Source organism: Ailuropoda melanoleuca, chromosome 16 (genome assembly GCF_002007445.2).
Source record: "Ailuropoda melanoleuca isolate Jingjing chromosome 16, ASM200744v2, whole genome shotgun sequence".
NCBI classification, from domain to species: domain Eukaryota; kingdom Metazoa; phylum Chordata; class Mammalia; order Carnivora; family Ursidae; genus Ailuropoda; species Ailuropoda melanoleuca.
In genome coordinates, this window is record NC_048233.1 from 81646413 (window position 1) to 81673231 (window position 26819).

General features: G+C 55.4%; 1 protein-coding gene across 5 annotated transcripts; it reads left to right on the top strand.

The window, feature by feature from the left end:
• Positions 1-1818: 1818 nt before the first annotated feature.
• INCENP (inner centromere protein) lies at positions 1819-26452 on the top strand. Of its 5 annotated transcripts, none has more exons than XM_011233616.3 (19): positions 1819-1971; positions 5208-5358; positions 5749-5862; positions 6745-7544; positions 12904-12955; positions 13537-13591; positions 13674-13776; positions 14892-14943; positions 15360-15477; positions 15551-15685; positions 16245-16256; positions 20500-20609; positions 20684-20804; positions 21037-21159; positions 21928-22136; positions 22344-22428; positions 22541-22651; positions 24268-24418; positions 25924-26452. In XM_011233616.3, the coding sequence occupies exons 2-19, from the start codon at positions 5219-5221 to the stop codon at positions 26136-26138; spliced, it is 2706 nt and encodes a 901-aa protein (XP_011231918.2). In that variant the 5' UTR covers positions 1819-1971; positions 5208-5218; the 3' UTR covers positions 26139-26452. The 5 variants fall into 5 exon arrangements, with proteins under 5 accessions (XP_011231918.2, XP_019662542.2, XP_019662540.2 ...); XM_019806981.2 differs by having other exon boundaries at positions 1841-1971; positions 5212-5358; XM_019806983.2 differs by lacking the exon at positions 16245-16256.
• The last annotated feature ends 367 nt before the right edge of the window (positions 26453-26819 follow it).

A 26819-nucleotide genomic window follows, 5' to 3' on the forward strand; every position in this document is an offset into this window, starting at 1 on the left:
GTAGAACAAGACTTCTCTCCTCCGTTCACACACTTTTCCTTCCACATTCCCACCTCTCAGTTTGCTTTAACATGATTTGGGGGTTGAAACGGGGGCAGTGCAGGACATCTCTGAAGGAGGCTAAGTAAGAGAAACATGGGGGCCAACAAAGCATCCAGGGGTGAAGGTCATTGTTATTCCCCAGTGAAAGGAGGCAGTGGAAACTAGACTGGGTAGAAGGAGGTTTAGAAGAAAGCAATGCCACAGAAACATAGGAACTGGAAAGATGATCCAGCTTAACAATCTTTTTTATTTTTTCAATCTTGGCCAAAATGTATAAAATTTACCATCTCAACCATTTTTAAATGGACATTACAGTATATTAACTATAAGCACATGGTTGTGCAACAGCTTCAAAACAGACACTGTATTGAATAATTCCCCTTTTCCCTCCTCTCCCCCAGCCCCTGGCAACCATACTGTACTTTCTGTGTCTAAGAGTTTGACTGCTTTAGCTACCTCTTAGAAGCAAAATCATGAAGTACTGGTCTTTTTGTGACTGGCTCATTTCACTTGGCATAATGTCCTTCAGGGTCACCCATGTCGTAGCAGAGGACAGCAGTTTTTTTCTTCAAGGCTGAATAATACTCCAGTGTAACCTATACCACATTTTCTTTATCCAGTCATCAATTGATGAACATTTCGATTGCCTCCAGCTCTTGGCTGTTGTGAATAATGCTGCAGCAATGAACCCTGCTGTATGAATACCTCTTCCACATTTAATTGCTTTCTTTTACAGGTAACGGCAATCCTGACTCACAGAGTAAAGTCACTGACTAAAGCAGTTTCTCAACGGTGGTGATATTGCCATTTGGGGCTGGATAACGTTTTTGTGGGGAATGGGAACGGCGCACCTGTCCTCTGCATTACAGGGTGTTTAGCATGGCTAGCCTCTACCCAGCTGGTTGTTCCACGCTCCCCCCTCCCCCCGAAAGCATATCGTACATTGCCAAATGGGGGTGGGCAAAGGTGCCCGGGGTTGATTACACTGTTCCAAAGAAACACTCGGGGGCCAGTATGGGTGGGACCCAGCCTTCCGCCACCCAAAATGACAGAGGGCTCTGGAGAAACACAAAGTTTGGCGCGCTTAAGAAAGCATTTTCTTTTTGGGGCGCCTGGGTGGCACAGCGGTTGGGCGTCTCTGCCTTCGGCTCAGGGCGTGATCCCGGCGTTATGGGATCGAGCCCCACGTCAGGCTCCTCCGCTATGAGCTTGCTTTTTCCTCTCCCACTCCCCCTGCTTGTGTTCCCTCTCTCGCTGGCTGTCTCTATCTCTGTCGAATAAATAAATAAAATCTTAAAAAAAAAAAAAAAAAAAAGAAAGCATTTCCTTTTTAATTCTCAAAAATGGCAGAGGGCAGATGGATGTTATCCAGTATCAAGAAAGCCAGACTAAGAAACTGCAAAGTGTAAGGCTCCACGGACAGGCACAGTTCCGAGGTCCTGCCCCACATATGGCCGTCCCCCTCGGCCCCGCACGCCTCCCTGCCCTGCGGGGCCTCGCAGTGCATGCTGGGGCTTGCAGTTCCGGCGTGAGAGGCCCTGCGCGCGCATTCCTCACAGAGCACGACTTCCTCCCTCGGCAGCTTGCCGCCGCTCCCGGAAGCTGAGCAGGTTAAAGTTTCAGCCCTTCCTTTCCCCGCCTCTTAGTTCCGCAGACGGCCAACCCACGTAGCTAATAGGTGGCCGGGCTGGCGCTTTCTCTTACCTGATTGGTCTAGAATCTTGCAGCGTCCAGACAAACTTGCCGGGGATTGGTCGAATCTTCAGTTTTGAAATTTCGGAGGTTTCGCCGCGCTGCACCGCCCCGTTGCTTCTCCGAAGCCGTGAGCCCTGGAGACCCGGAGCTGAGGGTTTGGGCCGGCCGGGGGCTCTGCTAAGGAGGCCGCCGGACTTGGATCGGAGCAGCACTTAGGAGACGCGGTGCAGTCGAGTGAGTGCGCGGGGCGTCCGGCGGGGCTGGGGGTGGTTGGCGATTCTATACCCTCCAGCCAACTTCAGACCGGGGGCGTGACATCCCCCCCGCTTCGCCCCGCGGCCTGGAAATGGACGGGCGGCACCTCTTCCAAGTGGCGAGGTGATCTGCCTTGGTCCTGGGGCCTGAGATGACCCCTTACCCTCCACCTAGGTCACCAGATTTCGAAAGAATAATAACCCTCTCCCCCCCGCCCCTGCTCGGATGCCTAGCCCCCTGTTTTGTGCTAGGAGGCCCTTTGTTGACCTGGAGGCGCAGGAAGCGCACACCAACCCGGGATTACGCCAGATGGCATTTCTGTACAGTTAATCCTCGCTCAACACCTCCCCCACCAGCTGAGCAACATTTTAAATTGACCATTTCCGGAGGCCAGCGCTGCTTCTCATTTTGTCCCTTTCCAAGGACGTTCGCAGTCAGCGGTTCAATTCCATCCTGCCGCCCGTGGCCTTCCCTGCGGGTGCCCAGAGCCTAAATTTGGCGCCTGCCTTTCAGGGACAGAAATCGAGCCGGCGGTGTAGCTTGTGGTTACCAGCGCAGTTTAAATCCAGGCCCCGCCCCTGACTTACTGGGTGACTTTGACTTAACTTATCTTTGCCTCAGTTTCCTCATTTGCACGCGGGTATCCTTGAGATCGTGGTGAGAGTTAAATGGGACGGTGCTCCACCTGAGCATCGAGGCAGGACTGAGTAAGTGGGAGCAGCTATTTATGATCGCGACCGGCCTCCACTGAGGTGTGGTAGTCGGTTAAGTGCCCCACTTCCTGAACCTCAAAGAAAAGGCACAGCACAGGAGGCCGGGGGTGGGGTGGGGGGGGCGGCTCTGGTCTGGTGTGTGGTGTGAGGGAGGTACTGGGAGAGGAAGGTGAGTTCCCTTCTCCCTGGGTGGGATGTTGGGTGCCCTGGGTTTGTGCACACATGTTCTTACACCCGCCGAAGAGATTTTCTGCTATTCTTTCCAGGAGCCTCTGTGGTACACTGATCCTTTCTTTCTCAGTGTCACCTCTGTTCTTACTTACAGTGAGACTTTTGAAGTAGCCAAGCTGAAGTCTCTAAAAAAAAAAAAAAAAAAAAAAAAAAAAAACTTTTCCATGGAAGAAGCCTAAACAGTTATTTGCACTTTGTGAAAGAAATTCTCACCAACTCTGTTGTTTTGAACAAATACTTAGAAAAAAAAAGATAGTAAATTGTTGCTTGCTGTAGCTCTTCAGTGAACCTTTGTTTTGGTTTTGGCTTCCTTAAACAATTTTCTCTTTCCTGGCCTGGAACTGGAGTCCCACACTTTGCCGGGGCTGAGCTCTGGGACAGACGGTATGGGGCGAGGGATGGCAGCAGAGAGGCCATGCCTGTGATTGGCTGGCTTTAGTGCTGTCTCTGCCCAAAGCTTCTGCCTTCCTGCCCAACGGGCCCTACCCTGATTAGTGGGCATCTAGGAGCAGCAGTCTAATCTGTGAATGGCGTGTCCTAACCTGTGTAGAATGGTATCCCTGTGTGTTGCCTGGGGGGGAAAGTACCTGTAGAATGTTAATTTCTAGGCATAGAACTGACAGATGAATTAATTCATTCAATAAGTATTCCTTTTATGCCAGGCACTGTGCCAGGCTCTGGGCTTTTTCATCCGCAAGCAAGACAGACAAGGGCTTGCCCCGAGGAAGCAAATGTTTAGTGGGCAGAGACAGGCAGTAAGTTAGATATATAGTTACCCAAGTGCCATGCGGAGAATTGAAACTGATGGATGGGATCGTAGGTGGTGGTCAGGTCCTTCGTGAGTTGCTGAGATCCAGGTACAAATAGGAGGCAGAAGTTTCCAGATAGAGGGCAGATCTTGCTGGAGGAACAAAGGCTAGGACATCCTGGAGATCAGGCCTCAGGAAGTCTTGTGAAGCTGCAACAGGACCTGATTTTAAGCTCTATAAGGGATCAGTGACTTAGTCCCTCCTTCCAGGAGGTTCCATCCTTTTTTTTTTTTTTTTTTTAAGATTTATTTATTTTAGGAAGAGAGAGAGCGAATGAGAGCATGCACAGTGGGGAGGGGCAGAGGGAGAGAGAAACTCAAGCAGATGTAGGGCTCTGGCTTGGGGCTCGATTCTGCGACCCTGAGGTCATGACCCAAGCCAAAACCAAGAGCTGGTTGCTTAACTGACTACACCACCCAGGCGCCCCAACCAGGAGCATCCGTCTTCTGTGGGAGGCTGAGCTCTGCATGGTTCTCGAATTTATGGGTGTAAATCAGAGTGGCGGGTCACTGCCATGGCATGAGACAACACAGTTTGTTATGATGGCTGATGTCCATCATTCATTCATTCCCCTGTAGGGATATTTACTGAGCTCCTGCTGTGACTAAATGAGCACTTCTTCCTGGCCTGGGGCTTTGATGGTGATTTTATAACTGAGCCTTGAGGATACGCGAGTTGCTGGGTTTTTTAGAAATTAAGAACCATTGGTTTTGTATTTTTTGTATTTTTTAATACAAATTTCTTTTTGTATTTCTTAAAAATAAGACATTGCTTATCCACTCCCCTCCTGCTCTCTCATCATTTCAGTTTAAGGGAGACGGCGGTAGGGGGCTCTTTGGAGAGGAGCTTGTCTCTGAATCCCTGCTTTCTTACCAACTCCTTTGGAATGCAGAATCCTCTGTTCACTGGCCTTTGGAAGAAGCAGTTGGAGCTGATGTTCTTTGGCCCGATGCCAGGGGTCAACTTGTGTGTAGCTCAGGGTGGCTGTGTCTAGCCCTTGCTCACCCACAGGTAGTAAGAGGGGATCCCACAGGCCTGTGATTGGGCAGGTAGAGAGGGGTCCTGTGCTGGCTGCAGTTTTTCCCTGATCCAGGAAAGCGGTTGGCCATGTCTTGTCATTTTAAGACCCAGAAAAGGCTATTTGTAAGGGCTGTTGCTACCAGAATTGGCTGGGAGTGTGACTTAAGGGAACAGTGGGCTGTGGGTGGCATCGGGGCGGTTGATTGGGAAGGCGTTTGAAGAGCAAGAAGGGTGGGCCCTTCTTTTTGCAAAAATGAGGCTAGTGGATTGGCATTTGGGATTTTGCACCTGTGGGGGTGGCTGCGAGCAGGAAGAGGCTCTGATTTAGGTACTGGGTGGTTGTGGCTGGGGGGATGGGTGCTATGCCCTGGCAGGGTCTTCCCCTGGAGGAGGTCCCAGCCCCCAACCCTAAGCCCTTGTGCCTCTTGTCTGCTTTCACCAGATAGACTCACCATGGGGTCGACAGCCCCAGGGCCCATTCACCTGCTGGAGCTGTGTGACCAGAAGCTCATGGAGTTTATCTGCAACGTGGACAATAAAGACATGGTGTGGCTCGAAGAGATCGAGGAGGAGGCCGAGCGCATGTTCACCAGGTAAAGGCAGGGGCGTGCTGGCAGGAAGTGCTTTGGGGGCACAGCAGCCTACATCCCTACCTGACCCACAAGACAGGCTGCCAGGCATCCCTCCAGGGTGCCCGGTGTGCTGGGGACTGCCCTTGGATCATGGGAAGGAGGGGAGGTGGTGCTGAGCTGGCCCTCGGGGTGGGGCTGCAGAGGCTTGCCTGGTAGCCTTGCTCTGCTCTGTGTCTCTTCGAGGAAGCCCTGAGTGCCTGGCAGGGGCCTTGCTCATGGCCTGCAAGAGCTTGGTGCACGTCGTCCCAGCTCGGCTTGTCACAGCCAGGAAAAGGGTGGGGCAGGCTGGGGTGGGGAGTGGGCTGGCGGTTCTGGAGCAGCTTTGATCATCACTCTCCTTGTACCAAACAGAGAATTCAGCAAGGAGCCCGAGCTGATGCCCAAAACACCTTCTCAGAAGAACCGACGGAAGAAGAGACGGGTTTCTTATATTCAGGATGAAAACAGAGACCCCATCCGGAAAAGGTGGGAGGAGGGTCAGCTGGGCAGGTGGGGTCTTTGGAGGCCTGGTTCCCCACCAGGAGACTTTGATTTGCAGGTGTTCACGGGGAGCCGAGGCCGGCAGGAGTAGTGGTGGATGCCATGTAGGCCGTGTTGAGGGGTAAAATGTCCCAGGGAAATAAAGCACGACCCAAGACCATGGAGTCCAGTGTGTGTGTGTGTGTGTGTGTGTGTGTGTGTGTGTGTATGTGTATGTGTGTTTGTTCTAGGCCTTGGAGGATGGGAAGGATTTCTAGAGGTGGGAGAAGAAAAAGAATACAACCTTCTGCTTGGTGAACTGAACCAGAGTTGTGGACCAGGGTTCCCCCTGTTGCCGTACTTGATAATGCCCGTGGAAATGACCATGGGCTGCAGGGTCCTGGGGGAAAGAGGCTGGGTCTTGGGGTCAGGTAGTCCCTAGCTCATGCACCCTTGCTCTGCCCCGTTGTGGCTGGGTGTCCTTGGGTTAATTTTCCACCTTTGAGCCTCAGTGTCCTCATCTCTAAGGTGACGAGGGTGGTCCCTGCCTCTCAGGGCCAGCTTGTAGATGAAGCGACAGCATGAGTAGAGCCTTCAGCAAGCTGCTTGGCGCAGTGTGATCTCAGCGGGAAGTTTGTATGAATTTAATCTTCCCGGCAGTTCTGCGAGGTCTGGCATTATCCCGATTTATAGGTAAGGAGGCTGAGGCTCAAAGAGGAACAGCCAGGGGTCTCGGCTGGACTAGAGCCTTGGTCTTCCGCCTCCAAGCCCTCTGATCCATACTCCATGCGACCTAGTGGCTCCTGGGGAGATCGGTGCCACCTGCTCGATTTTAGGGGTGGCCCTTGCCCTGTCGGGTTGCCTCAGTTTCTGCTCCACTGCCTCCAGCAGGTTGTCCCGCAGAAAAACCCGGAGCAGCCAGCTGAGCTCCCGGCACCTCCGCAGCAAGGACAAGGTGGAGAAGCTGGCCACGGTGGTCGGGGAGAACGGCTCTGTCCTGCGGCGGATGACCCGCGCTGCGGCCGCAGCTGCGGCGGCCACGGCGGCATTAGCCGCCCCTTCGCCCAGCCCTGAGTCTCCCACAGCCCTGACCAAGAAGCCTGAGAATAGCCTGGCCCAGGGCCCGCTGGTGCCCGTGGTGGAGATCAGCGTCAGGGAGCGCCGCAGTGCCGAGCAGCACCTCTGCCAGCTCCAGTCCGCCCAGACGCCTTCTCTGGCTCCGTCCCCTCCAGCCTCAGCTCCCACCGACCACAGCATCTCGATATTGGAGGAGGAATCAACCCCCAAGAAGCCAGAGGCTGGGAGACTGGAATCTGTCACCGTGAGCTCTCTGATGGCCACACCCCAGGACCCCAAGGGCGGAGGGGTCGGAGCAAGCCGGTCAGCCTCCAAGCTCAGGATCGCGCAGGCTTCCTCTGGCCTGCAGGACCTGCCGGGCTCTCCGGCCTCCCCGTGGCAGGAGCGGGTGCTGGCTCCCATCCTGCCGGATAACTGCTCCACGCCCACGGGTACCTGCGTAGACCCTCAGTCAGTGCGGCGCAGCCTGATTGCGCCATCCTCCCCTGGCCGCCAGGTCTCGTTGTCCCAGAAGTACTCCCTGGTGGCCAAACAGGAGAATCATGTCCGCAGGTCAAGCAGGATTGGCAAGAAAGCCACCAAAGAGCCAGCTGCCTCCGCCCGCATCATCTGTGAGTCTGGGGGGTGGGGCTCAGCAGTCGGTGGGGACGTGGTGGAGGGTCCTTGGTGCTTGGCTCAGCCAGAGGAGCTCTGGGGAACCATCTAGCAAGGAGCTGTCTCTAGAACTTTCTGCAATGGTGTAAATGTTCCCTGTCCGTGCTGTCCCCTACCATAGCCACTGCTAGCCACATGTGGCTGTTGAGCTCTCAGAAAGTGGCTAGTGTGATCGAGGAACTGAATTTTTAGTTTTATTACATTTTACTTAATTTAGATTTAAACTAGTGGCTGTCATATTGGACAGCGCAAATGTAGTCCAACCCTTTTATTTTACGAATGAAGAAACTAAGGTCCAGGGATGTTGGCCACAGTGTCCCTGTGATTAATGGCCACGTTGAGGCTCAAACCTAGGTCTTTTACCCGGGGCCAGCGTGTTCCACTTTCTTGCCACGGAGGCTCACATAGATTGACCATGTTTGTAGGCTGCCTCCTGGTAGTGCAACTGCTGGTCTGGAGATACTGAGGGAAAGAGATGGGGATGCTCACCGCAGCAGGCTCATTCTGGAGGGTCAGAGAACTCAGCCATTTACCTGCCCTGTGAGCAGGTTACAGAAACTTCGTGGGCCTCAGCTGTTAATGTTAGCCTTTTTTTTTTTTTTTTAAGATTTATTTATTTGAGGGAGACAGTGTGCACACACGGGGGAAGGGCTGAGAGAGGGAGAGAGGCTTAAGCAGACCCCCTGCTAAGTGTGGAGCTCATCCCACAATCCCCAGATCACGATCTGAGCCGAAACCAAAAGTCAGAGACTTAACCTTAACTCACTCAGGCGCCTCTAACGTTAGCCACTTTTATCAGCATCTGGTCCCAGCTTGGGACCATTGTTCCGGTGGGAGTAGCTGTTATGAGCCACAGAGGAGGATAGGCAGCTGTAAGAGTCAGGGCTGGCTGCCTGGAGGAGGTGGGGTCTGAGCTGGGAGGGTTTTGAAGGATGCCCAGGCTTTTGGTAGGTGGGAAGAAAATGGGAAGAAAAGTATCTCTGGCAGAGGGAACAGCCTGTACGAGGACCCAGAGGAATAACTTGGCAAGTGATGGGGTATCTTGGGCTCATGTGCCACACAAGGGGCTTGGGCTTGACTCCACTGACGCGGAGGATGTGGTTCCTTGAGAGTTGTTGAAAGGTCCCTGGCACTGTGTGAAAATGGCCAAAAGGAAGGGAGCGAAGGAGGCAGGGAAACTAGAGAAGAGGCTGCTGCCTGGGTCCAGCCAGAGGACGGCGAGGCAGTGGGGTTGATGGAGAAGAAGGGCCAGGTTTTAAGTGACTGTGTCTTAAAATTGGGGTCACTGTCTGCCTGGCATTTCCAGATGTACGAAACACTAGATTCTCATTTGCTAACAGCAACACTGTTAGCCTGTTAGAATTCCTGGCCACTTTACAGAGGAGGAACCTGAAGCTTATGGTGGCCACCGAATCTATAAAATTGGGAAGCTGGCTTGAGCCCCACGTTTCGGCCTTTCTGGGATGGTGGGCTGCTTGCTGAGGAGGCCTTATGGAGAGCCCTGGAGTGGGGTTCGGTCCGGCAGGTAAGGGCGCCTCACCTTGCCAGGTCTCTTCCCCACTTCGGGTCCTGGGGCCTGAGGACAAGTAGTCCGGGCACCTGGCACACTGTCCGTTTTTGGATTATCAGAATGGCTGAGATGTGTCTGACTTGCCTTGGTGGTTACCTCAGGCCTGAATTTGATCCTCGGAAGGGGTCTGATGGAGCAGGTGAGCCTGGAGCTCCAGAGGGAGGGCAGGGGAGAGACTAGACAAGTCTGTCTCACTCTGAGCGCAGGGCTCATCCACTTGGAGGTGGAAGGAGGAGGGAAAGGAGGGAAACAGTAAAACGTGGCAATGGTAACCTTGGGCACACCCTTCTCAGGACCTCAGTTTTCCCATCTGTCAAATGGTGATAACACCTGCCTTTGAATGTGGATAGAGACCCCATCTTAATGCTTGGGTATGGTACCGGCTCAGTCAGTCTTCCGCCATAAAACCCAAGAAGGCCTGTGTTCCTGAAGCTCAGTCTGGGTGTGGCCAGGCTGACCCTGACCTGAACTGGGCTGTGAGTGTGTGGAACAGTGAGGGGAGAGGCTTCCTGGAGGCCTTCCTGATGCCCAGGCTCGGGCTTGGCTGGCTGGGCAACTTGGAGTGCAGGGGGAGGGGGGTGTCTTAGTTTGGGTCCCTCAGAAGCAGCCTTGATGTCAGGATTTGAGTGCAACTTGTTAACTTTGGAGGTGCGGGAAACGCCTGCAGCGGGGTCGTGGGGAAGTGAGACAGGAAGGCCTGCCAGTGAAGGGGCCTGGTGCTGTGGGGGAGCCCCTGGAAGTCAGGTGGAACACTGAGGCGAGGGGCTGCCGGGCAGGGGCATTCATCCCCTGCGCTCCTGGCCTGGCGCGTTTTGGCCAGAGGGAGCTGTTGGGCAAAGAAATGATACAGCAGTTGATGACGGGTGGGTGGGCTCTGAAGCCGTTAGGCAGAGGCCGCTTCAAGGTTTTTGGAGGGTCCTGCTCTTTGGGGTCCCCCAGCCACCTCTGCATTGGGGAACTGCTGATCCATCCCTCTGCCAGGACTGACGCCATCTCCCTGCCACCACACCAGGCCTGAGGCCCAAATGGCATGGAGATGGCACTGAACATTCCAGAGGAGTCCGTGTGCTGGCGGAAGAGTTGTGCAGTCACGTGCCCTCTCCTCATCCCTCTGCTCCCTCACTGAGCCCTGAGCTGGGATGGGAGACGAGGGGAGCCATTTTGGCTCCTGGACCCCACAGGTGGGAGTAGGCCGGGCTCTGTAGCGCTCCCTCCTGCTGCCCCAGGCCCCGCTACACCCCCGGAAGCAGGGTCCTGCTGCTCTTCTCTCTGTGCCTCACAGTTTGCTGCTCCAGCCCTTTGTTCTTTTCCCCTCCTTCCCTTCCTCCCATGGGCACCGCCTGGCCTCACCCAAGCTGTCTCTGAGCTCCCTTCAGAAAAGCCTGCCCTTCCCTGCCTCACGGCCTTCGCAGGTGCTGTGCCTTCTGCCTGGACCAGCAGCTCTCAACTTTCGGGCTAAGCACCTGCTTTCAGTCTTAAAAATTATGGAGGACCCCAAGAGCTTCTGATTATGAGGGTTACTGTATTAGAAACTAAAACTGCGGGATTGAAAATGTTTCAGTATTATTTAATATTTTATTCTCTGTAGTCCTATTACGGTGCTACTGAAGGTGAAGATATTATTTAATACTTTGATATAAAAAAAACCCCATTATCTATTAGCGTTAGATTTCTTTTTTTTAATGAATAAAATAAATAACTCTTTTCCGAAACAAAACAGTAATGAGGACACTGGCACATTTCTACATCTTGCAGATCTTTTGAACGTGTGGCGGAAAAGAAAGCAGCCGGGTTCTGTGCTCCGTCTGTTGCCTTGTGTTGTTTGGGGTAAAGCATCTGAAGAAAAGTTGGCCTCATGCAGATACGTAGTTGGAAAAGAGTAGAGTACTTTAAAAGTCTTTTCAGATAATTGTGCACATTCTTTTTTTTTTTTTTTTTTAGATAGTTTGGGCATAACTCAAAACAAGTGGCTTCTTAGATGCTCCTTGCAGCGTGAAATCCAAAACGATCCTTGATCCCACCTTGGTCTGTCTTGCACTTTGAATGGAACTTTTAGCCATGTCTGATTTTGTAGCCTTGTGCATTGATCATTTGGAAAAATACTATGTTACTGAGTTATGCGCACCTTCCAAATGTTGACACCCTTCCTCATCTGTTTTTTAAAAAAACACACATTTGTTTTCTGATCTCATCAGAAAAGTCTTTAGGTATTGGGAAGCTATGAAGCTCATGGTAGTGCATACATATTTTTTTAAATTTTATTTTTGGCCTTTTTTTGGAGGGGCCTCATTTTTTAATTGTTGGCAGCAAATATTATTTATTGTCTTATATTAAGTGACAGACTGACTTCGTTTTTTAAGAAAATGTCTGCAAGTATCCAAGATGGAATAGCCATGGTTTGCTAGTTGACTTTTCAATTAAAAATAGTTCCATGAAAAGTGGTTAGTTGGGCTGGGTACTCAAATATGGGCGCTTTCTGCAGAGACACGGGTGTGCAGCAGAGGGCACCACGCAAACTTTCCACTCTACCATATGGAGGATTCCGAAGGCATGTATTTAAATTTAGATTTGATAAAATTCATTGTTTTTACTCCTTCATCAAGGACATTCTTAAGTGAAACTGGACGTGTCTGTGCTGAGTGTGGCGAACAGTTTGGTTTCACGACCTCCATCTGGTGCTCAGGCTCCAGCAGTCTCACCTAGCATTGCTTTTGTACTTTTGGGGCAAATCCCCACACAGCGAAAAGGGAAAATTATGTTTTTGTGTTATGATGGAAACAGGACTTCACGGATCCTGCCGGAAAGGGTCTTCTTGGGCACTTGACTTCCAGAAGTCCGAGAGTACGCTTTGAGAACCACTGGCCTGGGCATCCTTCTCCCTGCCAACCCTGCCCCTTTGTGACCTTCTTTTCCTTCATGTCCCAGCCTCTAGACCAGCTCAGGTCCCATCCCCTTTATGGTCTTTCAAAATCCTCTGCTCTGTCTTGTCATCACACATACCACATGTCTTCCGCAGGATTATTTGATGGTAATACAGACCGGATACTGGCTCTGTTTTGCTCACCATTGGGTCTCTGGGGCCTGGCTCAGGGCCTGGTACATAGTAGGCCCTCAAAGAATAATTGTGGAATGAATTAGCTGCTTTTTGTTGGGTCCCATGCTGGATGTTGGGGGCCTGGAATCAGACATTTCCAAGATACTCCCAGGCTGGTGAAGGAGCCAAGATGTGCCCTCAGATGGGCAGGTTGCCAGCTAGGGAGCAGTAGGAGACATAAAGCAGCAATTCTACTGAGGCTGCTAGGAGCAGAGAGAATGTGCTCAGGGCCTCTGTACGTGGTGAAGGGAGAAACCCTAGGTCTAGTGAAGGGAGAGGTACGTGGTGAAGGGAGAGGGCCTAGGTCTAGTGAAGAGGGGTCTCTGGGCTGGAGAGGGCCTGGGTCTAGTGAAGGGAGGGGTTTCAGGTGGAAAGGGCCTGGGTCCAGTAAAGAGGGAGGTCTCTGAGGTGGAGAGGGCCTGGGTCCAGTGAAGGGAGGGGTTTCTGGGATGGAGAGGGCCTGGGTCTAGTGAAGAGGGGTCTCTGGGGTGGAGAGGGCCTGGGTCTAGTGAAGGGAGGTCTCTGAGGTGGAGAGGGTCTGGCTGCAGGTGAAGAGTGGCCAAGCCACAACCAGCACCTGGCTCTCTGGGCCTTTTGGAGTGCCGCCTGGCCAGTTTCTGAGGCATCATTTATTCATTTGTTTTCCCCTCAGGTCACAGTTACCTGGAGAGGCTCCTGAATGTTGAGGTGCCCCAGAAAGTTGGGTGAGTTCAGTTCCAGGGCTTGGGGACCTTTCCAGGGTTGGGCAGGGCACACGGATTCCTGTGCAGGTGAGCCCCAGGGCTGGAAGCATTTCCTATGCGGAGCTTTCCCTCCTGGGGAGGACTGCCTACTGCTGCAGCCCCACCCAGTTCTAACCAGGCAGCAAATCAGGCAGCAAATCAGGCAGGTGTCATCCCTGGCCTGGCCTTGACTCCTCCAAGCCTTACCTGGGGCGTGGGCTCCATGAGTTGTCAAATCCAAAGGGCCTGCTGGTCTCACAAGAGACAAGAGACAGACAGTGGCTCATCGGGCACGCGGGATTGGGGTGGAGCCGGGAAAGGGCTGACATCCCGAATCAGGCCCTGATGCGGTGAGTGCATGGAATTCAGAAGCTGACTGCCCTTGTCTGCCCAGGCGGCAGACACTCCAGGGAGCCCTGGGCTCTGGCTGCTGTCCTCCTGGCCTGCCTGGCAGTGTGGGTTTGTGACCCAGGCCAGGGCATCCGATGGGTTGGGGAGGGGCTCCTGTGAGGAGGACTCGGGCCGGCTGAGCGCGTCCCACATGCCGCTTGCTCTGTTTTCAGCCGTGAGCAGAAGCCCAGCGAGGAGGCTGAGCCTATGGAGTCAGATGAGCCAGAGGTAAGGCGGCAGGCCAGGGAGAGGAGGGCTCAGGGGCCTGGCAGTCCCAGGTGAGACCCCAGAGCCTCGGTTCCTCCCCCAGGTCCCCAAGAACGTGTCCTGCAGTGCCACCAAGATCGCCATTAGCACACCTGGCTCGCGGCCTGTGGCTGGTGGCCAGGAAACGCCCTCTGAAGGGCAGCAAGGTGAGTGTCTCTGACCTGCCGTGTACAGAGACCAGGGCCGTGGTGGCCTTGGCGGCCTTGGCCTGACTTTCTGTCTGGGGAGAGGGAAGCCCATATCCTGCACTATCGGCCAAAAGTAAAAGGAGACCCAGGGGTATGTAGATCTCCTTTGGGTCCGCAGGTTTCATCGCCCAGCTTTTGGCTGGAGCTGCTCCAAGGGCCATGTGAGTGGCCACGGTTGGCCGGTATATGAAGCCGGGTGGGGGTGGGGGGCCTGAATTGGGACATTGACTGTGAATGTGCCAGGTCAGAGACTTGAGCCCCTCTCCTGGGGGCAGTGGGAGGAACTCTGTGCTGGGGTGTGAACACCTGGCCTTGTTGTGTCTCTGCCTTGGGCTCACTTCTCACCTTTGTGGGTCCCCTGTGTCCAGAGGACAGGAGAGCTTTGGGCTCAGGCAGCCCCAGGCTGCCAGAGGCCTGGCTCATGTCTCCTTAGTGGGAAGAGCACGATAGCTGCGAGGTCTTTGAACAAGGCTTCCCAGCTCTATGAGAGGGTCAGGAACAAGGGCCAAGCCAGCCCAGTAGCCCACAGGCAAGATGCAAGGTCCCTTTGGAAAAGAGTGTTAAACGGGAAGGGGAGATTGGCTCTTTTCCTGAGCAGTGAAACAAAATGTACTGACCCCACACCCCACGTGGGGACCCTGCACGGGTCATGCTGACCTCAGCTAATAGGCCTGGAGGAGTGGGGTTTTGAGGCTGGGTAACGGGTCTGTTAGAGTTTATAATTTCCATAGGCTTCAGCTCCTGGAAGTTACCCACCCCCCAGCTGTCAGTGTTAGAGGTGGACGAGACATGGTTGGGGTCACCTCAATAGGATTGTCCTGCCATTCTTGTCACAGGGGCCAGGCATGGGGGGTGAGGGGTCCACGGGCTGGGCATAGCATGCTGGGCTCCGGATGTCCCCACATTTCTCAAGGCCAGTCAGTGCTGAGGCTGATGGCTTCTGCCACTGGCCACCCTGGGCTCTGCCAGGAAGAGAGCCTAGCCCCTGTCATGGCTGCTCCCGGTGAGGGGGTGGGGCTGGCTGACCCCTCCAAGCTGTCCCTGCAGCCTCACCGAAATTGCTCTCTTCACAGAGCCCAGGACTGACCAAGCAGATGGCCCCAAGGAGCCACCCCAGAGTGTCAGGTTTGCGTCTGGGCAGGACCGTGCCGGCAACGATCCTGAGGGGCCCAGAGGGGCGTGAACCTTGAATCCTTGTTCGGGGAGGGTGGGCCTGTGGTTGGGGGCCTCTGTTTCTTCTCGACAGCGATGGGGCCTAGTGCTCCGGCTCAGTGAAGGAGCTGACCCCCGGCTATGAGAAACCCGGTCTGGGAGTGGGTGACCGGATCCTAGACCCCGTCGTCTGCATCCTCCCGGCTGCATGACCCAGGACAGGGCAGCACAGCGTTGGTCAGGGAGATGCCACCTCAGCAGTGCTGTTTAGTTTGGGGCCCCGTGCTTGGCCCATTTTGTTCACAGGGTGACCTCGTATGGGGTGTGGCTGGGGCTCTGGGGGGGTCCGGGCTCAGCCCTGTGACGCGGCTCTCGCCACACTGGGGCAGGAGGAAGCGCAGCTACAAGCAGGCGGTGAGTGAGCTGGACGAGGAGCAGTGGCTGGAGCAGGAGGGCCTGCAAGCCCGCAGGAGCAAGACCCCTTCCCCGCCCTGTCCGGCTGGCAAGGTGAGTGGGCATCTGCCCTCCCTCAGTGCCCCAGCATGCGCGCGCGCGGCCTTACCCTGGTCCTCATCCACAGGTGGTGCGGCCCCTCCGGACCTTCCTGCACACCGTGCAGAGGAACCAGATGCTCATGACCCCGACCTCGGCCCCCCGCAGCAGTGTCATGAAATCCTTCATCAAGCGCAACACTCCCCTGCGTGTGGACCCGAAGGTGAGGGAGCCCGTCTGCCTGGCCGAGCTTTGCTGGAGCCAGGCCAGCGCGGCTGCAGGCTCCAGTCTGTCCCCTCGGCTGCTGGGAGTAGCGTGGATCTGGGCCAAGGCGGCTGTGACCTGGCCCTGGTCAAGGGCCAGCTGTGTCCTCTATGGCCATGGGCTGCCTCAGCATCAGAGGACTGTCCTGGCTCCCTGGGCTCTGCACTGTGGCTTAGAGGCTCGGCGGCTCAGAGGCTCGGCGGCTCAGCGTGACGCCTGGGCCTTGGCCGCTGAGCTGGGAAGTGGTAGAAATGGCATAGCTGACCGGTGCCATGGCCATCCATCCCCTTGCTCCCCGCAACCCTCTGGGGGCTGGAGTAGCTAAGGTGAGGGACACACGTGGACGCTGTGCTCACTGGGGAGGAGGGCTGGTGAGATGGGAGGAGGCAGGGGGCTGCTGATGAGAGGCTGCGGGCCCCGCGCCGATGCTGGCATGGCCAAGAGGGTGGCCTGCTTTCAGGGCGTCCCCCAACCTGGCATTAACTCCTGGCTTTTTCCTTGTCTCCTCTCCCCCACAGTGCAGCTTCGTTGTAAGTAAAGCCTTTTCCTGTCCCGGTAACCTAGCTCCCACTAGCACTTACCAGCGGTAGCCCTGCTCCTGTAAACCCACCAGCGCCTGTAGAAGCACTAACATGGGACGTGGAGGGGGAGCGGCCGAGGGGGTGGGGAAGCCGGAGGCGCTGGGTGGCTGCCTGGAGACGTCCAGCCCTTCCGGTGTCCTTCCCCTGCAGGGTCTGCCCTCTCTGCCCTTGTCTCTGCTTCCAGGAGGACAAGTGTCGATCTCAGAGCCTCCCTGAAGCCAGAGGAGGCAGAGGGGGTGTGGCCTGCGGCTACTTTGGGGGTCACAGCTTGAATTTCCCCCTAGCACCTCCCACCCTGCCCCCCAGCACCGGGCTCCCCCTCGTGGTCTGGGGCTGCGAAGAGAACAGATAAGTTGTCTCTGATCCCCAGAGCCACTGAGATTGATGGGGTCACAGACCTGAGCTACTTGCCTTGAGAGGCGGAGCAGTGGGGGGATACCAGGGTTGAAGGCTGGGTCTGGTGGGGGTGGCGGTGGAACTGTCAACAGCGGCCTCTGGAGAGAAGGCCACAGAAGCTGTTCTCTTCTCAGATACCTCAGAGCTGAGCCGGGCCACGGGCCCTGAGGAAGGAGCCCCAGATAGCCGGGATCAGCTCATCCTGTAGTCTTGGCTCCCTGGGGTCTCCTTCGTTCCCGCTGGCACTTTGAAGGGCCTCCTACTAGGAGGGCTTCCGCCTCTAGCTGAGGGCCTGGGGCTTGGTAGGTCAGGGGGCTTCTCAGCAGCTAGACAGGTAGGGCCTGAACTTGCCTCTGGTCCCCTTTGGTTGAACGAGGCGATGGCATGCCTTCCAATGTGCAGGCGAGCAGGCTATGTGGCCTTCCACTCCGTTGTGTGCCAGGCCCCTGCTAGGCACCTGGGCCCACAGCAGTGAACCAGACTTGGTCTTGCTCTTCCTACGGAGAACTCCCATGCCCCACACGGACGGATTGGAACCTGACAGGCCTCGTGGGGATGACTGAGAGGTCCAGGGAGCTGCCCTTTCCTGCTTTGGGGAGCCCAGATCCCTCACCGGGCATCTGGGGATGATGGGCCAGTTCTCAGGAGACAGGGGGCCTAAGTGGGTCATAGGGACCTCAGGGCCTTGGACTAGTTTCCTAACCTTTGGCTGAGTGTCCTTGTCTACAAAAGGAGATCGAGGTCACTTCATAGAAGTGGATGAGCCAGAATCCTGTGTTCCAAGCACCCAGCACAGGGCTTGGTATGAAGTGGTTTTTGGTAAAAGGCAGAGAGACTGCTCGGTTGAGGTCCCTGGAGGCAGAAGGGGCTCCATAAGCTTTTGGTTTTCTCACCTGCTGCCTTGGCCTCGATGGTGACCTCTGGGGAGCAGGGACAGCCCAGCCCACCTTGGAGGCTTGGGGCAGAGGGCGCACGTGGATTCTATGACACGGACAACTCTTGCTTTCTTCTATAAAATTCGCAATGCTCAGGATAGTTTCCCTGCCCTGTGTTGGGAGATTTTAGGACTCAAACTTGGAGAGTAAAACCGGTTTTGCTGAGCCCTGTAGGAAGCAGGAGTCTGGTTGGCACTTGAGGCAGGAAGAGAGGGGGGTGGGCCCTCCAGGTACTACGTGAGCTTTGCCTCCCAGGTGCTTTCCTCACCGGAGAGCAGGGGGTGGGAGTCGACTTCTGGTTTCTCCTGCTTGGGTGACCTTGAACCTGCAGAATTACACCTTTTACCGAAAGAGTGTTCGCAGCCACTATTGCTAAGAAGTTCTGCTTCAGTACTGCGTTCTTTCCTCTCCATCGTGGATGGCAACAACACCCATGCCAGCGGCGAGCCTCTCTGTGTGTCTTGCAGTCCTTCAGGCTCAGTTCGTTTCTCTTCAGCAGCTTTCTCTCTGTTTGGATCAGATACACTTTGTTGACTTATCTTCGTGTTTACTGACATCTGCCTGTCTTTCCCATTCTGCTCTTGGACCTTGGCTCTGAATTTTTTAATCTCCGTTTCTGTATTTTGAGCTCTAAAATTTCCAATTTGCCTTTTTCTAGATCTTCTCTTTGCTGAGATTTCTCTGTTTTGCCAGTTGTCTTAAGAAAATGATTACTGTTGAGACACAGCCTTAGCATTGGTGGCTTCTGATTGTCTTCATGTGGGAGCTGAGATTTCGCTGGTTCTCTGTGTGCTAGGAATTGTGGATTATATCCTGGCCATTTTGCGTATCATGTTATGAGGCTGCGTGTTATTGAAATCTTATAAAGAATGTTGGTATTTTTTTTTTTTTTTTTTTTTTTTTTTTTTAAAGATTTTNTATTTATTCGACAGAGATAGAGACAGCCAGAGAGAGAGGGAACACAAGCAGGGGGAGTGGGAGAGGAAGAAGCAGGCTCATCGCGGAGGAGCCTGATGTGGGGCGATCCCATAACGCCGGGATCACGCCCTGAGCCGAAGGCAGACGCTTAACCGCTGTGCCACCCAGGCGCCCCAGAATGTTGGTATTTTGCTCTGCCAGCGACCCACCTGGTTTGGTTCAGGTTGCAGGCAGGGATATGGTTCCGATGTTCAGATTTCAAAGCCTCTGCCGTGCTCTTTGGATCTGTCCTGGGGTGTGCTGGTCGGTGGTCAGGATAGGATCTGGCAGGTGGTCTGTGAGTTTAACTCTCCAAGGTTCTTGGTGTAATAGGGTCAGACCTACGTATCTGCAGCTCGTGGCTGAGCCCTGGCATTCACAAACAGCCTTACTGTGTCGTCCATCTCGTACATTTCCCTTCTCTGGGGATCCCCCTCTCCATCCTCCCTCCAGGAAGCTGGGCCTTTAGTTACCCTGGTGTGCTGTGTGCGTCCACGCCCACATCCAGAGTCACCTGGTGGGGGGAGAGAGAGAAGACCCAAAGCCTTGTCACAGCCTTCTGGGATCACAGCTCCACAGCGTGACTCTTCAGTTCCTATAACTGCTGCCGTCCCCACTGCCACAGGGTTGCTTGTGGCCTGCGGCACGAGAGGAGGAAGAAAAGGACAAACTGAAATTGGGGTTTCTGCATACTCTGCGCATCAGATGTCCCCTTTCCACTCCCTGAGTCGGAACGAGAGGGCCTCTCCCAGATTTTGTCTGTCTGCGCCCCACGGGTCCCTCTGGGGTTTCAGATCTTATTGAGTTTAGATGAGAGGAAACATAGTGGTAAACTTACTGAGGGTTCAGTGATGCCTCAAAGCCTGATCTTCCCTATCTGTCTGCTCACACAGGCCTCACATAGCTGCTCCGTGCAGTCAGGTTTTACGGCCACATTCAGTGGGAGAGGCCACTGGAGTGTGTCTACCCTCAACCTGGAGGAGCCCTGCTCTCCATCTTTAGGGTTGTATTGCCTTGGGGCCAGATTTCTAGGTGGGAAATCTGCGGTCAAGGTCAGAGGCCAAGGGGAAATGGACAGTCACTCATGCAGGGAGAGGGGCCTGTGGATGGCCGAGCCCAGAGGTGAGGGTCTGGTGGGAGTCAGGAGAGGGCGATGCAGGGTGGCTCTGGTCCAGGTCCCAGCCCCCACCCTCATGCCCTTGGCCATCAGGGGGCAAGTACCAGTCTTGTTCTTGGCCAGGGAGGGCTCAGAGCCCCCACCTATGCCCTCTAGTTGCCCACCGTTGTGTCTCTGCGGCTTTCTGGGCATGCGGAGGAGAAGGGCCCCGGCACTGATCCGCTCCACAACCAACTAGTACTTTAAAAAAGTTGTAAAAATCGTCATGTACCTGTTATCACAGGGAGTTTGGAAAATAGGCCATCCTTGATATATCTTCCCAGCCTGTGGTAATCTGTGTTAGCATCTGGCCATCTTTCATTTTTTTCAAATATCGAGAAACACACAAGAGTGTGTGTGTGTGTACACATAGTATAAAAGTGACAGAGCATAGTGCTAATAGATGAACACTTATGTACCCACCACCCCCCGTGTGGAATGTTAACTGTAACTTCTACAGCTGTCTGTCCCTTCCCGGTCTCCTCCTTCCTTCTGTTCCCAAGTGCACTTTAACATAGTTACATACATACATCCAATTTTGAGCCTGATTTTTGTGCTGCTGCGACTTAGCAGGGTTCAGTCCAGGGCACTTGGGAGGCCTTCGGGTCCCCCCAGAAGGACTGCAGCCCCAGGCCTCAATCTGGTTGGGGAGGGAGGCATGTTTGGGGGCGACTCTGCCTCTCAAGCAGTCGGGGCGGGGGTTCCCTGCTGCACCAGGGCCTCGTTCAACGCCCCCCCCCCACCCCAGGAGAAGGAGCGGCAGCGCCTAGAAAACCTGCGGCGGAAGGAGGAGGCCGAGCAGCTCCGCAGGCAGAAGGTGGAAGAGGACAAGCGACGGCGGCTGGAGGAGGTGAAGCTGTAAGTGCTCGGGCTCCTGGCCCCGGCCTGCCCCGGCCTCGGCTCGGTTCCCCACGACTGCCCTGTGCCCGCAGGAAGCGTGAGGAGCGCCTCCGCAAGGTGCTGCAGGCCCGGGAGCGGGTGGAGCAGATGAAGGAGGAGAAGAAGAAGCAGATCGAGCAGAAGTTTGCTCAGATCGACGAGAAGACTGAGAAGGTGCGAGCCTCAGGCTGGTGGGCAGCCATGCTCGGGGGGAGGGATGTGGGGGCATACCCTGCTGGGCCCAAGCAGGTCAGATTTGGGGCCGTGGTTTCTGGGCGCCCCTCCCCTGGGCTGTGGGGAACAAGCTGGGTTTGCAGGGGCCCGGGGTGCCGAGTTCTGGGCCCATTCTGCAGGGCTGAGTGAGGAGGGGTGTGCTGTAATGGGCACATTCGGGTGGGCTCTGCAGGCCAAGGAGGAGCGGCTGGCTGAGGAGAAAGCCAAGAAGAAGGCAGCAGCCAAAAAGATGGAGGAGGTGGAGGCTCGTCGGAAGCAGGAGGAGGAGGCGCGGCGGCTGCGGTGGCTCCAACAGGTACGAGGACAGGTGGGCGAGGCCCGGGCGTCGGGGAGGGTGGGGAGGGCCCGGATGTGCCTCAGTCCCCGGGGTTGGTCTTGGTGGCCCTTGTGGCTTCAAGCCCAGAGGAGGTTCCACAAATGCTTTGGAGACACGGACGACAGTAACTTGCCTCCCGTTTTCTGTAGAGGTGACAGCTTGGGGGTTAAGTATAGAGACTCGGGAGCCAGATTTCCAGTCTCAGCTCTGCCACTCAGTCGCTGTGTGACCCTGGGCAGGTCACTCGACCTTGCTGGGCTTCAGTTCCTTCAGGTAACGGTGGTATCCACTTGCTAGGGTTGGTGTGAGGATTGGACGTGTTGCCTTGAAGAGTAGGGGTTTACTTCTTCTTGGGAAGTGTCAGTCTTGGGACGATAGGGAACACAAATCCGTCACCAGGGGCTTCTCATACTAAAAACTACCGTGTAGTTAGTATTTGCTGCATGCCAGACGCTGTTGGAAGTTTATTCGGTGTACGAACTCAGCAACTTCATGAGGCTGTAGGTATTGTCGTTCCCTCTATCAGTGAGGAAACCGAGGCCAGAGAGCTTAAGCCACTTGCCAGGGTCACACCGCTGCTGAGTCCGGCTCCCGTCCCTACCCTTAACTACTGACGCGGCTGCTGCCTGAAAGCGGTCTTCTCGGTGGTTCTTGTGCAGCTCTGTCTGGGAGACAGCAGGCTCTCGGCCGGCTCTCTGTGCTCCCCCAGGCTGGCCTGAGGCCCCTGACCTTGCCGTCTGTTCCCAGGAGGAGGAAGAGCGGCGGCACCAGGAGCTGCTGCAGAAGAAGAAGGAGGAGGAGCAGGAGCGGCTGCGCAAGGCGGCCGAGGCCAAGAGGCTGGCGGAGCAGCGGGAGCAGGAGCGGCAGCTGGCGCAGCAGCGGGAGCAGGAGCGCCGGAAGGAGCAGGAGCGGGAGCAGGAGCGCCGGAAGGAGCAGGAGCGGCTCCAGGCTGAGAGGTGAGGGCCCACTGCCCCCGGCCGAGGGGCGTGCCGTCGTCCCGCCGCCTGCTTTCCTGCGAGTGTGCGGAAGCCAGACTTGAGGGGCCCTCAGCGGCAGGCGGCTCCTGCTTTCACCGGGGTTCTGCTAAGGGACAGGCTCCTTCTCGGGGGGCGCTGGGCCGGGACGCGGCTTCCTGCCCTGACAGGCTGTCGCCTGATCCCCAGGGAGCTGCAAGAGCAGGAGCGGGAGAAGGCGCTGCGGCTGCAGAAGGAGCGGCTGCAGAGGGAACTGGAGGAGAAGAAGAAGAAGGTGAAGGGGAGCGGGCCTGGGGCTCTCGTGGGGTCTGGCCGCGCGGGGCTGGCGGGGGGGTGCGGGGGCTGCCACGCACGGTCGCTAACCCCCGGCCTCCGCTGCGCCCCAGGAAGAGCAGCAGCGCCTGGCTGAGGAGCGGCTGCAGGAGGAGCAGCAGAGGAAAGCCAGGGAGGCGGCGGCGGCGGCCAGCAAAAGCCTGAACGTGACCGTGGACGTGCAGGTGAGGCCGGGCACCCGAGCGGAGGCCCCCCGTCCCCGCCCCCGGCTCTGCTTCTTCCCTTCCCGGGAGCTGGAGGCGCACACTGTGGATTAGGACCGGAAGAAAGAGGAAGGAGACAGTTGGCACAATTGTTTTCCCCATGTTTGGTCTGTATATTTTCTTACTCTTAAAAGTAGAATTTTTTAGGAAAAAAAAAAAGAAGAAACTAAACTTTTTTAAAGAATATAAAGTGAAAGAAAGTACCCTTACAAGAAAAGTCCGGTGTATATCTTTGTATAGGTTGCACATATAACCCTTCTCTAAACACACACACACACACACACTCATCCTCTCACACACACTTTCACACACACACTGTCATACGCGCACACCGTACTCACACTCTGTCACTCATACACTCACATGCACACTCACGTATACACACATTCTCTCACACACACACGTACACACTGTCATACACTCACACACATTCACACACTTATACACACACTCTCACTCATACACTCACACACTCATTCTCACACACACACTCACACGCTCACACACACAGAGTTTTAAATGGGCACCGTCTGCCGTGCTGTCTTAGTCTGCTCAGGCTCCTGTCACAAACTGCCACACCGGGTGGCTTAAACAACAGTTCCGGAGGCTGGAAGTCCAAGGTCAAGGCACCAGCGGCTTCAGTGTCTGGTGAGAGCCCTCTTCCGGGCTCACAGACGGCTGTCTTCTCCCTGCATCCTCCCATGGCTGAAGGGGAGCACGGGCTCTCTGGGGTCTGTGTTCTAAGGACACCGATCTCACTCAGGAGGCCTCCATCCTCACGACCTAATCACCTCCAAAGGCCCCACCTCCCAATACATCACATGGGGGTGAGGATTACCAGAAGAATTTGGGGGGTGTGGGGAGCACAAACAGCATTTTTAGTCTATAACATATACCACTTGGCAGCTTGATTCCCTCTCCCCTTTATTTCTGTTTCATTTAGTATGTTGTAGACATCTGTGTGTTTCAGCACTTGTAAATCTCCTATTTGACAGCCGTGTGCCAGTTGCTTGTACCAGAATTTTTTTTTCTGATGATTTTATTTATTTATTTACTTAGAGTGCGAGCAGGGGGAGGGGCAGAGGGAGAGGGAGAGAGGGCATCTCGAGCAGACCCCGTGCTGAGCGTGAACCCCGACACAAGGCTCGATCTTAGGAACCTGAGATCATGACTTGAGCCAAAATCAAGAGTCAGACACTCAATGGACTGAGCCACCCAGGTGCCCGTGTACCAGAATTTTTTTAACAAGCCCTTATAACAGCGTATTGCTCTTATAGACAAAATGAACATGGAAGGGTTTTCATGGCAGCATAGTTCATGATAACGAAAACTCGGAAATGAGCCTAATGTACATCTATAACAAATGGTTAAAAAAAGTACCAATCATGAGGTTCCCAGGGGAGTATCCTGGGCTGTCATGTATGTGGTATGACTTTTTTAAATTAAAAGGTGAATCCCTGAACCTTTTTTATTCCCCATGAAATGAGGGGTGGTGACTAGAGCCCCAGTGTTCCTTAGCGGTGAGAGATGCCAGAAGGTGGGGAGGGGGAGCTGACATCCACGTTTGTCTTCTCCAGTCTCCAGCTTGTACCTCGTATCAGATGACTCCACAGGGCCCCAGGGCCCCCCCCAAGATCAACCCAGATAACTACGGGATGGATCTGAACAGCGATGACTCCACCGATGACGAGGCCCATCCCCGGAAGCCCATCCCCACCTGGGCCAGAGGTAGGCAGGGCCCAGAGTTCCCCCAGGACACCTGGGTCCTCACTTGTGACATCTGGGACCCTGGAGGTAGTGGCTCGGCAGCTGTGGGTGTCAGGAGGCTGTCGTACCCACGGGCTGGCAGCTTGAAGCAGTGGCCCAATAAGCCTGCGTTGGGCCTTGGGATGTGCCCAGGGAACGGTGGGCACTCTGTGGCCAGTGTTGGGCACCGCCGTCCTCAACAAATGGGTTAAATTGTGGCTGGCTGCAGGCGGGCACGGTGCTGGGTGTTCCAGCTCAGGCTCTGTGCCCCTCCTTGGAGCCCCACCCAATGGGCCAGCTGAGAGTTGGACCCAAATAAGCAGCTTGGGGTGGGAATACCGCTAAGAGTGGTAACAGGTTTTAGGCAGTGCACCAAGAGCTAGAGCTGGGGGTTCCAGGCAGCCGGGGAAGGCCTGAGGCAGGGGCGCTTGAGCAGGGTTTGACCCCCTACTTTACAAGCCTCAGTGTTTAAACAGGAGCGCAGGTGAGGGTGACCAGGCCACCGCCAACCGGGGGTGCAAGGTCTCCTGGGAAAGGGGCGGGGCCTGTGCATACAGTGGGCACTTTATAAGAGTGTGCTGAGCTGGGAGTCAGGGTGGGATGCAGTCTTACTCCCCAGAGAGAAGGGCCCAGAGCCCCATAGGGGGTCAGCTCTCTACAGAAGACACGTTGCTTTGGTGTCACCTCATTTAAACTCCACATTAGCCAGAATCTGATTTAGTCTCCTTAACTTCTGACATCAGGTCATTTGGCAGGTGGCAGCAGGCAGGGGTCCGCATGGCCAAGAAGCCAGATGGCTGGCAGAGCCACCTAATGGGGGTTGACCTTCACCAGCTTACTTAACACTGGCTCAGTTTTCTCATCTGTGAAATGGGGGTAATACCATCTGAGAAGGGTTATTTAGGACGAAGTGAGTTAGTGTTTGTAAGTGCCAGGCACATGTTCCACCTCCTGACCCCCCAGAGTCCCCCTAAAGCCTTGTTGGCAGGGCTGTGTGCCACCCACAGCCTTGGCCCAGAGGCCCCCTCAGTAAGCACCCTGCGCCGTGGGACCTGGGGGCTGGGGAAAGAAACAGCCGACCACAGCAGTTAGGGACGGCCACGGATGCTTCCGTTCTAGGGCTAGGCTGGTCTCCAGAGCCCAGCTCCCCCAGTCACTAGCCGTGTGCCTTTGGGCCCATCTCACCGTTATAAAGTGAGGAGAATGAAGGAGCTGCCTGCCTCCCTGGCGGTTGTGGGGATAATGAGGTCATATAGGGAGGGCCCCCCACAGGGCCCGGCCCCTGTGAGCCCCTGAGGACCTGTGCCAGAGCATGGCCGTGGGGACAGGCAGTAAGAGCACTTTCCGGAAAGAGGGCTCCGAGAGAGGAGCTGATGTGGCAGAGGTGGGGCCATGCTGGGGTGGAGAGGGTGACAGGGGGCTGGGGGATGGGGAGGCTCAGGAGGTGCCCCGAGACAGTGACCTCTGACCCTCCGTGTCCCCCGCAGGCACTCAGCTAAGCCATGCCATCATCCACCAGTACTACCACCCCCCGAACCTGCTAGAACTCTTTGGAACCATTCTCCCACTGGACCTGGAGGACATCTTCAAGAAGAGTAAGCCCCGCTACCACAAACGCACCAGCTCTGCGGTCTGGAACTCGCCGCCCCTGCTGGGCACCAGGGTCCCCGGCAGCCTGGCCTACAGCCTGAAGAAGTACTGAGGCCCCGGGGCTTGCTCAGCGGTCTCAGCCCCTGTGTGTGTCTGTCTGTCCGTCCCTCTGTCGGTCTGGTGCCAGCCTGCCCGGTGTTCTGGCTCTAGGGGTTTGCTGTGTGTATATAAATGTCCTCTGTGTGCTGCAGGTAGAACGTGGCCCAGGCCCGTTTGGAGGCTGCACTCGGTGGGTGGTTGGGGGAGAACCAGCCCAGCCCCACCTGGCCTGCAGACAGCACTCTGTAAATAGATTCTTATGATTCAGCTGAATTTTAGCTTCTAGTGTTCGAGCTCTAGATTAATAAAGTCTGTTCCTTCAAGCCTGCTGTGGGTATCGTGGAGATGAGGGGCCTTGGAAGAATGCCCTGGACCCTGGCCCTGCAGCCGTGTGTCTCAGGCCACCAATGGGCGGGGGGACCAAGGGACTTTTCCTTTTCCTGAGGTGTGCTTCCAGGTCACCTGGGTCTCATGTCAAGGTGCTGATGCAGTGGGTGATTCTGATCCTGTCCTTGGGCAGTGCTGAGCCACAAAGCAGTTACTGGCACGATGGGGCAGGTGAAGCTACTTTCTGATTTTCTGGGGAGCTCCCTGTTTGTAAAGGGGGGCTTGTTCCGTGGGGAAGACAGGAGATTGAGGTCGGGAGGACTGGGCCCTTGACACAGCTCTGCCACCTAGAACAGTCCCTCAGCCC

Excerpts from the sequence above, each read along its gene's own strand:
- INCENP (XM_011233616.3), top strand. The coding sequence starts at position 5,219 with ATGGGGTCGACAGCCCCAGGGCCCATTCACCTGCTGGAGCTGTGTGAC. Across the intron at positions 13,777-14,891 it reads GCCCTCTGAAGGGCAGCAAG|AGCCCAGGACTGACCAAGCA; the intron begins GTGAGTGTCTCT and ends CTCTCTTCACAG. Across the intron at positions 14,944-15,359 it reads GAGCCACCCCAGAGTGTCAG|GAGGAAGCGCAGCTACAAGC; the intron begins GTTTGCGTCTGG and ends ACACTGGGGCAG.